The sequence below is a fragment of the Eulemur rufifrons genome, chromosome 6, assembly GCF_041146395.1.
Source record: "Eulemur rufifrons isolate Redbay chromosome 6, OSU_ERuf_1, whole genome shotgun sequence".
NCBI lineage: Eukaryota > Metazoa > Chordata > Mammalia > Primates > Lemuridae > Eulemur > Eulemur rufifrons.
In genome coordinates this window covers 56,543,806-56,558,740 of record NC_090988.1, presented here as the reverse complement: position 1 = coordinate 56,558,740, position 14,935 = coordinate 56,543,806, and the positions used below count along the sequence as shown (strand labels likewise).

At 39.8% G+C, this 14,935-nt stretch overlaps 2 protein-coding genes and 1 pseudogene across 2 annotated transcripts; all 3 read left to right on the top strand.

The window, feature by feature from the left end:
* The first annotated feature begins 340 nt into the window (after positions 1-340).
* On the top strand, positions 341-1,756 carry LOC138384117 (hemoglobin subunit epsilon). The gene is made up of 3 exons (XM_069469388.1): positions 341-432; positions 555-777; positions 1,628-1,756. Exons 1-3 carry the CDS (start codon positions 341-343, stop codon positions 1,754-1,756), a joined length of 444 nt encoding a protein of 147 aa, XP_069325489.1.
* Positions 1,757-5,992: 4,236 nt separating this feature from the next.
* LOC138384116 (hemoglobin subunit gamma) lies at positions 5,993-7,444 on the top strand. Its single transcript, XM_069469387.1, has 3 exons — positions 5,993-6,093; positions 6,217-6,439; positions 7,316-7,444. Exons 1-3 carry the CDS (start codon positions 6,002-6,004, stop codon positions 7,442-7,444), a joined length of 444 nt encoding a protein of 147 aa, XP_069325488.1. The 5' UTR covers positions 5,993-6,001.
* Positions 7,445-10,645: 3,201 nt separating this feature from the next.
* Positions 10,646-12,564, top strand: LOC138384859 (hemoglobin subunit epsilon-like; annotated as a pseudogene).
* Positions 12,565-14,935: the final 2,371 nt, after the last annotated feature.

The following is a 14,935-nucleotide window of genomic DNA, read 5'->3' as shown; positions in this document are numbered from 1 at the left end:
GTTGTCATTGTGGAAGATGATGTGGGGAGAGAATAGAGTGAAAAAGGGGAATGAATGAAAAATTATGCTGTGCATAGAGGAGGAGCCAACAAAAGAAGGGTCTCAGGATCCAACACACATTATCACAATGTTTGCATACTTCACTGCTGACCCTCTCCTGACCTGGCTCCACCCCTGAGGGACAGAGCTCATCCTTGACCAATGACTTCTAACTGACACGGAGAGCAAGGGGCCAGAACATGAGCAGTGGAGAATAAAAGGCCACACAGAGAAGCAGCAGCACACACCTGCTTCTGACACAGCTGTGATCGCCAGCAAGCTCCCGCCCAGACTTGACACCATGGTGCATTTTACTGCTGAGGAGAAGTCCACCATCCTGAGCCTGTGGGGCAAGGTGAATGTGGAAGAGGCTGGAGGCGAAGCCTTGGGCAGGTAAACATTGTTTCTCGATGAATGGGAATAAAGGAGGAATATAACCCTGGCAAATTGACCAGGAAAGTCCTTAAGATTTTGAGCATCTCTAATTTTCCATCTGCTATGGTGCCATCTCACAGGCTCCTCGTTGTCTACCCCTGGACACAGAGATTCTTTGATAATTTTGGAAACCTGTCCTCTGCCTCTGCCATCATGGGCAACCCCAAGGTCAAGGCCCATGGCAAAAAGGTGCTGACCTCCTTTGGAGAGGCTGTCAAAAACATGGACAACCTCAAGGGTGCCTTTGCTAAGCTGAGTGAGCTGCACTGTGACAAACTGCACGTGGATCCTGAGAACTTCAAGGTGAGTGCAGGAGATGCTCATGTCCTCTTTTTGGCTTTTTACTTTGAGACAATAATGGAAGCTTATACTATAATTACAAAGATCAACAAATATCTCAGAAACCACCAGCTTGCTGTTAAAAGGACAGACTTCCAGGGGGCATAACCAAGACCAATTTGATTCAGAACTAGTGACAGTAAAGGGATACTAGCAGGCTGAATTTACTTAAAAATTTTCAGGAAACTTTGTCAGAACTGGATGTTTTTATCCTGGAGAATAACATTATATAATAGCAAACTTCTGCAAGGATACATGCAATTTGGATTTTGGTAGATGAAGGCCTATCTCAAAGAAGAACAAATTCTTTTTTTTATGTGGGTCCTGATAATCGAAGTTTAGAGAAAAGATTTTGGTGAAGAATTTAAAGACAGATTTTCTCAAAGAAAAACACAACAAATTCTCTAAAATACATTAAATTTTCTGTCAGTATTGTGACCAAATGGAGACTTTTTCCTGCATTGGTTGGAGATTTTAAACTCCCACTGAGAACCCTTGCAGCACTGAAATCCTATGTTTACAGAAATTAGACAATTGGTAAATAAGAAAGGAAGAGAGGAAGGCAAATAACAATGGTTAAATGGGGAGAGAGGACAAGCATATAGGTAGGCAGGATGTTGAATGTAGGGCTCTTAACAATGAAATTGAACCTATGTTTATCTAAACTTATTGGATAGGTACAACCCTTGGAGCAGTTTGAGGTCAGAGTAGTCAGGGAAGTGTATAAAGCCATTTTATTTTTCCTGCAAATTCATTTTGAAAACTTTTGCTCAACATGCCATTTTTTTCTTTCATTTTGTCTTTCACCTAACAGCTCCTGGGAAACGTGATGGTGATTATTCTGGCTACTCATTTTGGCAAGGAATTCACCCCTGATGTACAGGCTGCCTGGCAGAAGCTAGTGTCTGGCGTTGCCACTGCTCTGGCCCACAAGTACCACTGAGCCCTCTTTCTAGTTTGCCAGTGTCTCTGTGTGTTCCTGACATCCTCCTTCTGCACAAGGAGACTGGGCTTGTTCTTGAGAGTATAGCTTCTGTTTAATAAAGTACATTCTATTCAATAATAAAAAATTGCAATTTTATCTTCTCCGTCGTTTCCTCATGTGTTAAAGGAAAAAGGGTTCACGGGCTGAGGAATGGGGAGAGACAATAGGAAAAACAAAAGCTTCTTTAAGAAGTATGTGGGGATTCATCAAAGGAAACTGGATGTTATGAGAGGATTCTACAGGGCTAGGGAGGATGCCAAGATGGGGAAGAAGTTTTATAAGGGTGAGGAAAGGGTTAGCTAAGTGGGCAGGGACATGTGGGCAGCATGGCAAAAACTTACTGCACAGGGGAAGGAAGGAGGTGGTAAGTGGTACCCGAGAAAGCAGATTTGTAGTATATATTAAATTTCATTACAAAAAGCAAAGCACTGTAGGGACCCAAGATCTAGGCTAGGATTACTACTTTAATTTTAATTTATTCTAATGTACACTTTGAAGCAGTTAGCTTATCATAGATTTTGTGAGATTAATTTGTAGATAAGAGGATGAGTTGAGTAATGGCTGAGATCTTTCCATAAAAAGTCCCCTTAAGTCATTAATGGTCTGCTCTTCCCTGTAGCATTCCATTGTCTCAGTGGCAAGCCAAGACCATGACACTTGAAATCATTGTTCATTATCTTCTGATAAAGTGTAACATGCACTAAAATAGAGTTAGGACATAGTGGGAACTTTTTTGAGGGTAATGATAAAGACTTCATGAAGGAGATAAAATACTAACAAAGGCTCATAGTCTAAAACCAGCACACTATGGCTTTGTTACTTGTGTGAAACCAGCTTTCTGGAAGTAGAGGGGAGAGTAAGACATGGGTAGCATATTAGGAAAGACCAGATAGTGCAGGACCCTGACTATAAAAATATAAGATTGTATTATACTATTGGCAATAGTAAACAATAACTACTCTTAGGAGGTTAGGTGACTCAGGGAATAAGATTTTGGGGAAGAATAATCTGCTTATGAGCACAAAATGAATTCACATTTGTAGACACTAGATATGGATGATGATTCAAAGAAACAAATATAATAATTCAAACCTGGGAGGAGCAGTGAGGTCTGCAAAATGGGAAGGATGGATAAATGTAGAGTGAGAAAGACGTGGTTATCTTTTTGGCTGGGGAGGATATAAGGGAAGAAGAAGGCAGTGGATAACTGAAAGCTCTCATAGCAGAAGGAGGCCATGCACTGACCTGGGGACCCTCATGTATGAGGGGTATTAACTGAGCCACTTTTAAGGGAGTGCTAGTTTGCTCAAGGAGTCTTGACCTTCAGGTCCTGAGTCTTTCATATCAAGGCTTGGGAACTTTACACCAAGTTAAAGTACCATATCTTGGCAAATATAACTCTATTAGACATTTCATTCTCCCTACACATTGATTAGAATGTGTCCTGTGAATTGGTTTTTAATTTGCTTTTATAATGCCACAATAGAGATGAGAGACCAATGATTATTGTAGTTGTAGGCTATCAATAGCACTATTCTCTCTGAGCTCTATAATTTTTCAATATGCTTCTAAACAGAGTAAACAGAGGCTATTTATGGCACTAAATATTTTCACTCAGTCAACAAATGAGAGCCATGTGCATTCTTTGTTGATAAATAATATCTATACACATTTATGGGGCACATGTGATATTTTGTTACATGTATGGAAATGTGTAATGTTCAAGTCAGTGTATTTGGGGTATTCATCACCTTTAGCATTTACCATTTCTATGTACTGAGAACATCCCAGGTCCTCACTTCTAGCTATTTTGAAATATACAATACATTGTTGTATACATTAGGACATATTCTTTCTATCTAACTGAATATTTGTTCCCATTAACTAACCTTTATTTGTCCCCCATCACACCCATTTCTCAGCCACAATCACATTTTTCCTGGGCTCTGATAATCATTATTTTACTCTCCAGTGCCATAAGACCAACTTTATTTAGCTCCCACATATGAGTTAGAACCTTCAATATTTGTTGTTTTAAGTATGGCTTATTTCACGTAACATGACCACTAGTTCCATTAATGTTGCTGTAAATGACAAGATTTAATTCTTTTGTGTGGCTGAATAGTATGCTATTTTGTAAATATGTCACATTTTTTTTATCCATTCATCCATTGATGGACATAGGTTGGTTCCGTATCTTTGCTATTGTGAATAGTGTTGCAATAAACATAGGGTGTTTGTAGCCCTTTAATATAATGACTTATTTTTCTTTGGGTAAGTATTCAGTAGCAGGATTTCTGGATCATATGGTAGCTTTTGTTTAGTTTTTATTTTTTTTTTTTTTTAAGAAATCTCCATATTGTTTTTCATAATGGCTGTACTAATTTGCATTCCCACCAACAATGTGTAAGAGTTCCCTTTTCTCTGCATCCACACTGGCATCTAATAATTTTTGTCCTTCCCATAATAGCCATTCTAACTGGGGTAAGATGATTCCTCATTGTGGTTTTCATTTGTATTTCCCTGATGATTAGTGATATTGAACATTCTTTCTTATATCTGTCGGACATCTGTATGTCTTCTTTTGAGAAATGTCTATTTAGATTCTTTACCCAGGTCTAGGCATAGATTTTATGGCTAAGACCCAAAAAGTATTGGCAATAAAAACAAAAATAGACAGATCGGACTATATTAAACTTAAAGCTTTTTGCACAGCAAAATCAAAAGAGTTAAGAGACAACCTATTGAAAGGGAGAAAAATATTTGCAAAACTATTAATCTGACAAGGAATTTATATCCAGAATAGACAAAGAATTCAAACAACTCACTAGCAAAAAACAAAAACAACAAAAAACCAAGCAGTGTGCATTTTTAGTCAATCAGTCTCTTTTTCTTGTTTTTGACCTAAAATACTCTTCAGTATTATTTTGGTTCTTGGTGTCAAGGGCTCAAGGATGTGTGGTGACAGAGTGGTAGACAGAAACACTCTTGAACTCTTAGTGAGCTGTATCTAGAACTAGATACTGCCAGCCTATGACAATTTAACTGAAAACAAATTCAAAATGAACACACACATGTACAGTTCTACAGTCCGGTGATGTTCCAGCTGTGACAGTGTGTAGACTATTACTCAGTGGAAATAGCCCCTGCTTCTTTGGAGTTGTTTTACAAGCACACAAAAGGAAGAAAAGGAAGTCTTTCTAATGTTACGTCTTGAAACAAAATTGTCTAAAAAGTGACCTAGCATTAATCAGATAATTAATTCAAAGCCATTACCTACCAAGGAACCTTCCACTATTGTCTTCATTAAGCATAAGCACTACACCGGAACCCTGGGTCCCCAGCCAGCACATACACTGATCCAGTGGGGAATGCACATCATCTGGTGCCCAGATGCATGCACTGACATGAAGACAAATACCTTTGCTCAGATGAAACATATATGCTTTATTTCAAACAGGAACAGGTAAGTAAATACTGAGGTAAGTGTTCAGTCCTATATTATATTATATTACCTAACACTAATTGATTCCTGCACTGAAACTGTTGCTTTATGAAATTACTTTCCCCCAGACTATTGTGAACTAGAGAGATCATGGCCTAAATCCAGTGTATTCAAAGATGAGTATAGCACTTCTCACTTGGAAACCACTCCTACTAAACGAGACTTACACTTGTCCCATCAGAGATCCTAGACTCGTGCCTAAAAAGAATTTCACAATTCCTGAAATTTTCAAATATTTGTCTTGCTTTAGCTTTAATCTATAGGCCTCTCTGGGGCTAGAGACAAGAATGTAGAAAAGGCTGGTAAAGAAGTCCTAGAGTATTCTCTGGTAGGAGGAGAAGGAAACTAGCTAAAAGAAAGAATGAATGAGGAAAAAAATTCGGATAACTGAATTGAAACAAGACAAAGACCATAAAAAACGTAAGCAGCGGAGTCCTCCTGGGGGCCCCTTCCCCACACTATCTCAATGCAAATGTCTGTCTGAACCCTTCCCTCTCTAAACCACACCCAGGGTTGACCAGCCTTGCCTTGACCAATAGCCTTGACCAAGCGACCTTGACCAATAGCCTCAGAGTACCATGTGAGACAAGGGGCCAGGGGATCAGGGATGGAGAAATAAAAGGAAGCCCCTTCTAGCAGTTGCACATACTTGCTTCTGACACGTCTGAGATTATCGACAAGCTCCTGATCCTGACACCATGGTTCATTTTACAGCGGAAGAGAAGACTGTTATCACAAGCCTGTGGGGCAAGGTGAATGTGGAAGAGGCTGGAGGAGAAGCTCTGGGAAGGTATGCTCTGGGGGCCAGGACAAGGGAGGGATAGAAGGAACCTGTATATGGCAGAAATACAGGATACTTCTCAGGACTACTGAAAACTTCTGGGTTTCTAATTGCTATTGTCCTATCTCATAGACTCCTGGTTGTCTACCCGTGGACCCAGAGGTTCTTTGACAACTTTGGCAACCTATCCTCTGCCTCTGCTATCATGGGCAACCCTAAGGTCAAGGCCCATGGCAAGAAGGTGCTGACTTCCTTGGGAGACGCTATAAAGAACATGGATGATCTCAAGGGCACCTTTGCCCACCTGAGTGAGCTGCACTGTGACAGGCTGCACGTGGATCCTGAAAACTTTAAGGTAAGTCCAGGAGATGTTAAAGCCCTCTTGACTTTAATCTTGGGATGATTTAGATAACTGAGCATTGATCTGACTATAACTGAGGCCACCTTCAGGGTGTGAGATATTTGGAGATACTACGGTTGGGAGTAAAGAAACTCCGTGGACTAACAGAGCTGAGACCAAGAGGTAGTAGAGCCTAAAGGGTGGCTTTAGAAGTCCAGAGGGACTTGTCTGCATTCTGTTGGCTTTGAGAAAAGATTGGGTAAAGATGAGGAAATGACTTTTGCTAATTGGGCTCCTTTAAAAAGAATTTTGTCTTTTTTTCTTTTTCCGTATTTTTTTTTCTTTTCTTTTTTTTTTTTTTTTTTTTTTTTTTTTTTTTAACAAACCTTGCTGGAGGCAGAAAAAAATGGCCATGGAAAAGATACATGTAGGCAGGTACATGTTGACTCAGTAAAAGGAAGACACCTAGGTGACCAAACATATATTGCTAAGGCTATTTCTGTACTGTTAGACATGTATATAAAATGCTGCTAAACTCTCTTTTCAAACTTACTTCCTATAATTCCAGGAGGGGGCAAAGAGTCTTTGAGAAAGAGAAACAACTGGAACACAGGGTTTAGAAAGAGAGCTGTGAGATTTTTTAAAAAATATTTTTCAGCCCTCAAAATGTGGAGCTGTTGGTGGTAAGAAGGTAGAAAGATTTAAATCATGGCCAGTGATTAGTGCTGCAAGGGGAACAAATTACCTCTGTTTAATGGCTAGGCAAAACCTCAGGGTTTATGAGAAGTTCTTGATTCTGAGTGGGAATTGGGTGTCCAGATACCTGGAGACCAGCCTGTACCTCTCTGCTCATTTTTTCCTCATCTCTATTGTCTCTTTCCACCTTCACAGCTCCTAGGAAATGAGCTGGTGATTGTCTTGGCAAAGTATTTTGGCAAGGAATTCACCCCGCAGGTGCAGGCTGCCTGGCAGAAGATGGTTGCTGGAGTGGCCATTGCCCTGGCCCATAAGTACCACTGAGCCCCCTGCCCATGGTGCAGAGTTTTCAGGGAGAACTGTCAAGTAATAAATAATAAAACTATTCTGTTATGAAGTCACATGTTTGTCTTCAGTTCTTCTTGCCCTGTGTTCTTTTAAATGTATGAACCTCAAGGGCTTTGATGTTGAGGGGTGTGTGTGTGTGTGTGTGTGTGTGTGTGTGTGGTGTGCATGATATCCATTTGTTTTTGCGTGAGATGTGAATTTTTATGAGCGAATGAAAGAACAAGACAATAAAGAAACAGGCACATAGGACCTCTGCAAGGGAAAGTAAAAGGTATGGAGGAGTTCTGGTGGAAGGAGGGCTCTATAGGATGCGACTCCTCAGAAACAGACAATTGAGAGGACAAGGGTGTGACTTCAGAGAAGAACTCAGGGGATAAATGGAAGGAGAGTAGCAAGGATGGGACTCAATGGAGCAAAAGGGTTCCAGGCATTAAAAAGTCAAGGTCCAGGCAGAGATTGTAATTCTATTCTATTTAGTGCGACACGATTTCTAAGGGCAAATGTCTTTTCACAGCCTTTGTGAGGCTAGATTGGGGGTTGATGGTTTTAAAGACCAGAGCAAGGATAGCTCTTTTCCAAGATAACCCCAAAGGACTGTATCTGGCTTTACTGAGGAACTTTATGTTTTAACTGTTCATGCATGCCCAGGAAGTTGAATTGGTCCCATGCCCTCAGGAGAGACAATACCCATGTGTGAAGATTGGCTACAGCATTTCAAGGAAGAGATATCACTGTAAGCTACGGGAGGAGATGAAGATTTATATTGGGGAAATGAACCAGCAAAGGCTTAGAAACTTTAGACATGCCCTCATTAGCCTTGCATGTCTAGCAACAGAGCAGCACTGTGAGATCAAAAGGAATTGGGAAGGATTTGTGTACATTAGTTGGAAAGGCAGATTCACTGGAATGCTTGTATAATTGGAAGTTAATGCATATTTATAAGCAAGAGTGTGATGTAAAGGCATTATGGTCTGAAGGTTTGTCTCTCCCCAAAATACATATGTTGAAACTCAACCCCTCAATGTGACCTTAGTTTTAGGTGATGTTTTAGGAAGTAATTAGGTTTAGATGAGCTCATGGAGGTGGATCCCCCATCATGGGATTATTTTCTTTATAATAATAATAAGAGACAGCAGAGACCTCTCTTTCTTCCCTCCGAGGACACAGTGAGGAGTCAGGCATCTGCAAGCCAGGATGGGATCCCTCACTGGGAACCTAATAGGCTGGGACCTTGATCTTAGTCTTCCTGGCCTCCAGAAATGTGAGAACAAAATTTGTTGCTCAAGGCTTCCAGTCCATGGAATTATATTTTGTTACAGCACCTCTAGCTGACTAAGGCAGATAGAGAAGGGAAAAAATAAACTTGGGTGCTGCGTGGATTAGAAAGCCTGCTAATCTCTGGTTTGCAAATACACACTGGTTTCCCATGTTTTGGAATAAAATATCCACTCTACTACTTTTATTGACAAGACTCAAATAGTAAGCCTGGACCCATGTCTCCAACTTTGATTCCTTAATACATTTTACTCTGGCCTTAGTCTTTATATACAGTGAAATTTCAAGTTGTGTTTTTTTTTTTTTTTTCTTCTTCTTTTTTTCTTTCTTCTTTTTCTTCTCAGCCTCAGAATTTCACATGTGCCCTTCCTGCTTTCTGGAACTTCTTATGCCTACATATCACAGAAGTCCCACTTCAAATGTAACTTCCCTTAGGACAGCTATCCTGATACTACTTTTCTTCAGTCCCTCACTACCATTTTCACACTGTGCATTTCTTCATGTCATATAATACCATTTGACATTCTCTTCCTCATTCGTTTCTTTAAATATATGTGTCGGTCTCCTCTGCTCACTGTAATGATCATTAGACCAGAGAAGCTGTCGGTGTAGTTCATCGAAGATTTCCAGTGTCAAGAAAGTGGATGGCATACAGAGCTAAAAGAAATATTTGTTGAATTAATGTGTGAAGAATGAATGGGAAATTTTGATGACTGTGATGATGACTGAGTATTGATATCATGAGGGTCTAGACCACAGTAGAAGCAGTGAGTATAGAAAACACTTGGAAGAGTAGAACAGCCACAAACAAGAAAGAGTCGGTACTTCTAAGACTGCTACCTATAGAGGGTGAGAGAAAAGCATGAGTTAGCAGTTACTGTTGGAATCTATCTGTGTGGTTTGCTGAGAAGATGGGGCAGCTATTCACTGACATGCAGGGTTGCATATGTATGTACTTAAGTATGAGGTGTGGCAATGAACATATATTCTGTTGGGGATCAGTTTTAGGGCCATTAGAGAGTCAGTACCTCAGCTATCTTCTCAGGTTAGTCCCCACAGCTGAATATAAGGATGTTTCCTGGATATTACCGAAGTTGCTACTTCTTTTTCCTCATTTCATGATCTCTGCTCTTAAAGAGAAAATTCTTGGTTTTCTTGGAAAACTCTTATCTGTCTTTCACTACAAATCTTTCTTATTTTCCTAAGTAAAACAGGTAACAGCCTCTTGACTATATTCAATAGATCTAAAGATTATTTCTTTAATATCAGAAATGCAGGTTTGATATACTAGGCTGAGCGCTTTGAAATTTATAGTATCCTCTAAGTACCCACAGAGGTGACTTCCTAAACTTTATTTCTTGTAATTCTTTATCTCAGGGGAAAACAAACAAATTAGCCTCCTGGAGCACTAAGTATGGAGACAATAGGCTAATCTGTAATGCCTTGTTTGAGATGTGCGAGACCAAAACAATTTAGGTGATCATCAGGGAGAATAATCCAAAGCATTTTAGATTCACAGTGGCAATGGCATGTGGAATACTGTCAGTGAAGACTGCCTCTGCCTGATTAGATATGAGAAAAAGTTAAACACAGCAACAGTGTAGCTCCAACATGAGCAAGAGACAAATCACTGAATGCCCCACCGTCCTTGCCATGGAATCTTCTTTTACTCTCTTCATTGTACACAGCAGCACCCTTCTCCCCCAACACCACACACCTTTATTCTCTGACACAAATTTGTAGGTACATGGAATATGACACAGACTATTGTCTAGACTCAGAGACACTACGCTTTGCTCAGATAAGTGCAGACTATTAAATAGATTAAAAAACACAAGAATAACACCCAGTCTTGCTTTTACTTGGCTAGTTTTTCCTATCCTGCTTCCAAATCGAGGCTGGATGGAGGTATTTGCTTCTATTCTAAAAAGTGATAAAATTGTGCCCTCAATGTAGTCTTAAAAGAATTAGGGACCAAGGAGGACGGTGGCTTCTTCCACATACAGCCTGGCTGGATAACAGAATAATACACTGTCACAACTCCTTACCCAGGAGGTGATGGCTAAGAGATTTATATTTCTTATTGCTTTTGGTTCTAATCTATTCCTCATAATCAGCCTTCAGGTTATAGTGGGCTAGTGGTGATGGGGCCCTTGAGAAATAAATTGCACACTTGATGGTGAGGGATAGTGTACCAAAAAAAGAGGGGAAAGAAGTGAGGTTTAAAATTGATCCTGAATGGCAGAGTCCCCCTGAGGGGGCCACCCTGAGACACAAATATCCATCTCATAAAGCCTCCCTTGCCCAAACTCCACCCTTGGGATCACAACCTGCCCTTGAACAATAGCCTCATTTCATTAGGAGAGACAAACGGCTGGGGGCCAGAGATGAAGAATAAAAGGCCATGGAGAGAAGCAGCAGCACAGGTGAGCTTCTAACTCATCTGTGGTCACCAGCAGACTTGCAGACCTGACGCCGTGGTGCATTTCACTGCGGAGGCAAAGGCTCTGTGGCTAGCCTGCCAGGCAACATGAATGTGGAGGAGGCTGGAGGCAAGATCCTGGGCAGGCAGGCACTGGAGGCCAGGGTCAGGGGCAGAAAGGCAGAAAGTGTTCCTGAAAGAGGGGATAGCCAGTTATCCTATACAGTATGACTTTGCATCTGTTTTGTGACGACTGCCCCATAGGTTCTTGCTTGTTTGTCTATTCATGTTCCCAGAAGTTCTTCAATAATTTTGGGGAATTTGTCCTCTGGCTCTGTGCTAATGGCCAACCCCACGGTCAAGTCTTATGGCAAGAAGCAGTTGACCTTTTTGGAAAAGCTGTTACGTGCACTGATGATCTCAAAGGCAACTTTGCTGAGCTGAGTGAGCTGCACTGTGACAAGTTGCATGTGGATCCTGAGAACTGCAGGGTGAGTCTGGGAGATGTTCCGTTTTTTCCCTTTCTCTTTCTAGTTTTTCACCCTAGTTCTTTACCTACGTGTTCTTTCTACACATTCATTTTTACTTTACCATATTTCATCATTTAACACTTTTCAAATTTTTGTCAATTTTCTTCTTTCAACATTCTGTCTTCTTTCCTTTTGCACAATCTTACTTTTTATTGAATTTTAAATTTAATATCCTATCATTTGCCTGTATCTCTCCCATCCCCCCATTTATTTTTTTTTCTCCAACCACAACCCAAATTATGCATATCAGTTCTCATCTGCTAGTTCTACACTTTGAAAAATCCTTCTGTCTCTTCATATGGGGGTAGAAGATGGTCCAACTCAAAGAGGAGAGGCACAGAATGCTGTTTTAGAAGCTATAAATCATTTTTAAAATGAATAATAATTGAAATTTTATAAATTCAGGAATAAATTAATTGAAAGAAATGGAAAGTAAATATCTGAGGGTGAAAGGTTAGAAGTTCATACTGGAAGCAGGGCACCAGTTTTTGGTAAGAGGCAGACTGTCATCACACTAATCAATTTATTTGTATATAATATATATGTACACACATATATACTGTATACTACTTAAGTATCCAGTATTACATATGTATTATGTACATATATACATACATATACTTAACGCTGGTGTGAATGACATGGAGATCAACTTGGGCTAGGACATGGGCAGAAAAAGAAAGCCAATATTGATTTCTTTGTTAACCATACCTATGTGTCTACTTACCTCTTCCCCACAGCACCTGGGCAACGTGCTGGTGGTTGTGCTGGCTGAACAGTTTGGCAAGGAATTCACCCCACAGGTGCAGGCTGCCTATCAGAAGGTGGTGGCTGGTGTGGCTAATGCCCTGGCTCACAAGTATCACTGAGGCCCTGGACCATTTCTTGGTGACCAGTGAAAGGCCCTATTTCCACAGATTCTCTCTTCTGCAATTGGGGAAATAGTGCTTACCTCAAGGGTATGGCATCTGCCTAATAAAGATCTTTCAGCTCAACTTTCTGATTTATTTTATTTTTTGTCTGGGAATGTGAGAAGGTCCCTGAGGGTCTACAGATAGAGAGTTCTCATGTCTTATACAAAAGGTCAAGAGAAATGAGAAAAGGAAGGGAGCCAGACACAGACACTAATGGGTGACACTTCTACCTCCAAAGCATAGAAATTGTCAAGAAGAATGTTTGATACAGAGAGAATACTGGCACTGCAGAGGCTCTAGGGGAGATCTCAAACCTCAGACGTAGCCTCAAGACTAATGCTCTGATCCACCTCCAACAATTACTGAGAAAATAAAGTGATCAATTAGGGGCATAATGACTGCTTGAGACACTGTTATGTTTCCTTTCTTCCTATTTCCCTTGTCTGCATATTGCAGTTCATAATGCTACACTCTTATCGAGTGTTCCTGCTCTAAGAAATAACCTCCCTCTCTTACTTGCCTTAAAACATCTCCAAAAATAATTCCTTCTTATTCTCTCTACCCCCATTTTAGAAAAAATTCAGTGCTCACATATTACTTGTGCATTTTCTTGACCTCAGCCTGAGTGAACTTTCTTATACTGTCTAAGGAAATATTTCTAAACCTTACCCATCCACTCATTTTTCATATTTCTTCTTATTCATCACACACACACACACACTCCATATTCTATAAACATTTCTGACTATTCTGTACTATCTTGCATGCCTACTATGCCTTGTGTTAAATTTTTCCATAGGCAGTAAGTAAATATTTATTCAATAAAATAATGAATGAATCAATCAATTAATAATTATTTCTTATCTTAGAACTTCTGGAACTAGAAGACAATCTGAATAATAAGACCATTGTATAGAGTTCCTTTGGTGCTGATGCTACTTAGAATTAAACTATTCCATTCCCAGATTATTTTTGTGTGTATGTGGTTTGTTTCTATGAATTCTACTCTTCTCAGAGCATTTTTATTTTATTTTAATTAATTAATTAATTCTGAGAAGATGCTAAGCTGAGGTAACCAAGAGTTTGTGCATCTGGGACAGAAAACTGTAGTAAGTAGCTAGACTGTGCTTGACCCATGAAAATATAGACTAGATTGCTAAAATGTCCCACTGAGGAATTTAAGGTTGAACACTAGAGCATGTAAGAAAATATTCTACTTGAGTGAAATTCTTGAAACAAATGAGACAATCTCACCCGTATATATGAGTGTCATGAATCTCTTGAAAGAAATTAATATCCATCCTCTTAATTATACTCAGACTAGGCCCAGCCTGGTATCGACATAGGGAATCCCTTTTCTTCTGTTTAGCCTCAAAATATTTTTGTAACTGGAATTTCAGAGTGTTAGAGCTGAAAGAATGAGAGGTCTCTGGTAAATATTTGATGTCAGCAACGACAAAGGAGAGAGAAAGATCATTTGTGACATTGGGGTGCCTGAATCCAGAGAAGGTTCCAAGTGAGGAGAAACGTGGAGAGTAAAAGACATATGACCTTTCCTTGCTGACAAGAAATGGGAATTCAGGCAGGAGACAGGTTCAGAAGGTAGAGATGATAGAAAGTGGGGGAGGGGGGGATGAGTAGCAGGGCTCTCAGGAATTGCTGAGGGCCTACACTCAGCTCACTTGTTGCCTTTGCTGTTTTCATTGCATCTTTTAACAGCAAGGAGCAGAACTCTACACTTCAGAAGTTTTTCCTAGCTTGAGAAGTTAAGTCACTGCATGGGAGAAAGAAAAGGTGGGAGAAAGGAGGATATTGGAAAATCTATAGAGACAAAAGAAGACATTTTAGTAAAAGGTGGTTTAAACGAACAAACAAAATATACACAGAAATGGGAATCTGAATAGAGGAAAGGATTCTAAAACACAGCATTTTTAGTGGCCTAGGAAAAAAATACAATCTGAGCCAAGGCTAGAATGACTTTCCACATTCCCACCTTTACTTTTAAATCACAAAATCTTCTCTGTTCCCCCAGACACTTTTCCAGATTAGTCTAGGCAGAAACAGTCAGATGTTCCTGCTTAGACTCCCATTTGAAACCATTTCTTACCTCAGTGTTACTCACAACTTTGAGTTGTAATTGACTTTTTACTTATTTATATTTATTACTGCATTGGATGCTTTCTGTTTTTCCATCTCTGTATCCCTAAAACCTATTAGAATAACTATTGTACAGGACACACGTGATTCATATTTATTGATTCTATTTTTTAAACATCACTTATTTGGTTAGATGACCAAATTATTATAAACAAAACAATAACAACAA

Bases quoted from the DNA above. Each gene is read 5' to 3' on its own strand.
- LOC138384117 (XM_069469388.1), top strand. From the start codon at position 341: ATGGTGCATTTTACTGCTGAGGAGAAGTCCACCATCCTGAGCCTGTGG. The intron at 433-554 runs GTAAACATTGTT...GCCATCTCACAG, and splicing joins GGAGGCGAAGCCTTGGGCAG to GCTCCTCGTTGTCTACCCCT. The intron at 778-1,627 runs GTGAGTGCAGGA...TTCACCTAACAG, and splicing joins TGGATCCTGAGAACTTCAAG to CTCCTGGGAAACGTGATGGT.
- LOC138384116 (XM_069469387.1), top strand. From the start codon at position 6,002: ATGGTTCATTTTACAGCGGAAGAGAAGACTGTTATCACAAGCCTGTGG. The intron at 6,094-6,216 runs GTATGCTCTGGG...CCTATCTCATAG, and splicing joins GGAGGAGAAGCTCTGGGAAG to ACTCCTGGTTGTCTACCCGT. The intron at 6,440-7,315 runs GTAAGTCCAGGA...CCACCTTCACAG, and splicing joins TGGATCCTGAAAACTTTAAG to CTCCTAGGAAATGAGCTGGT.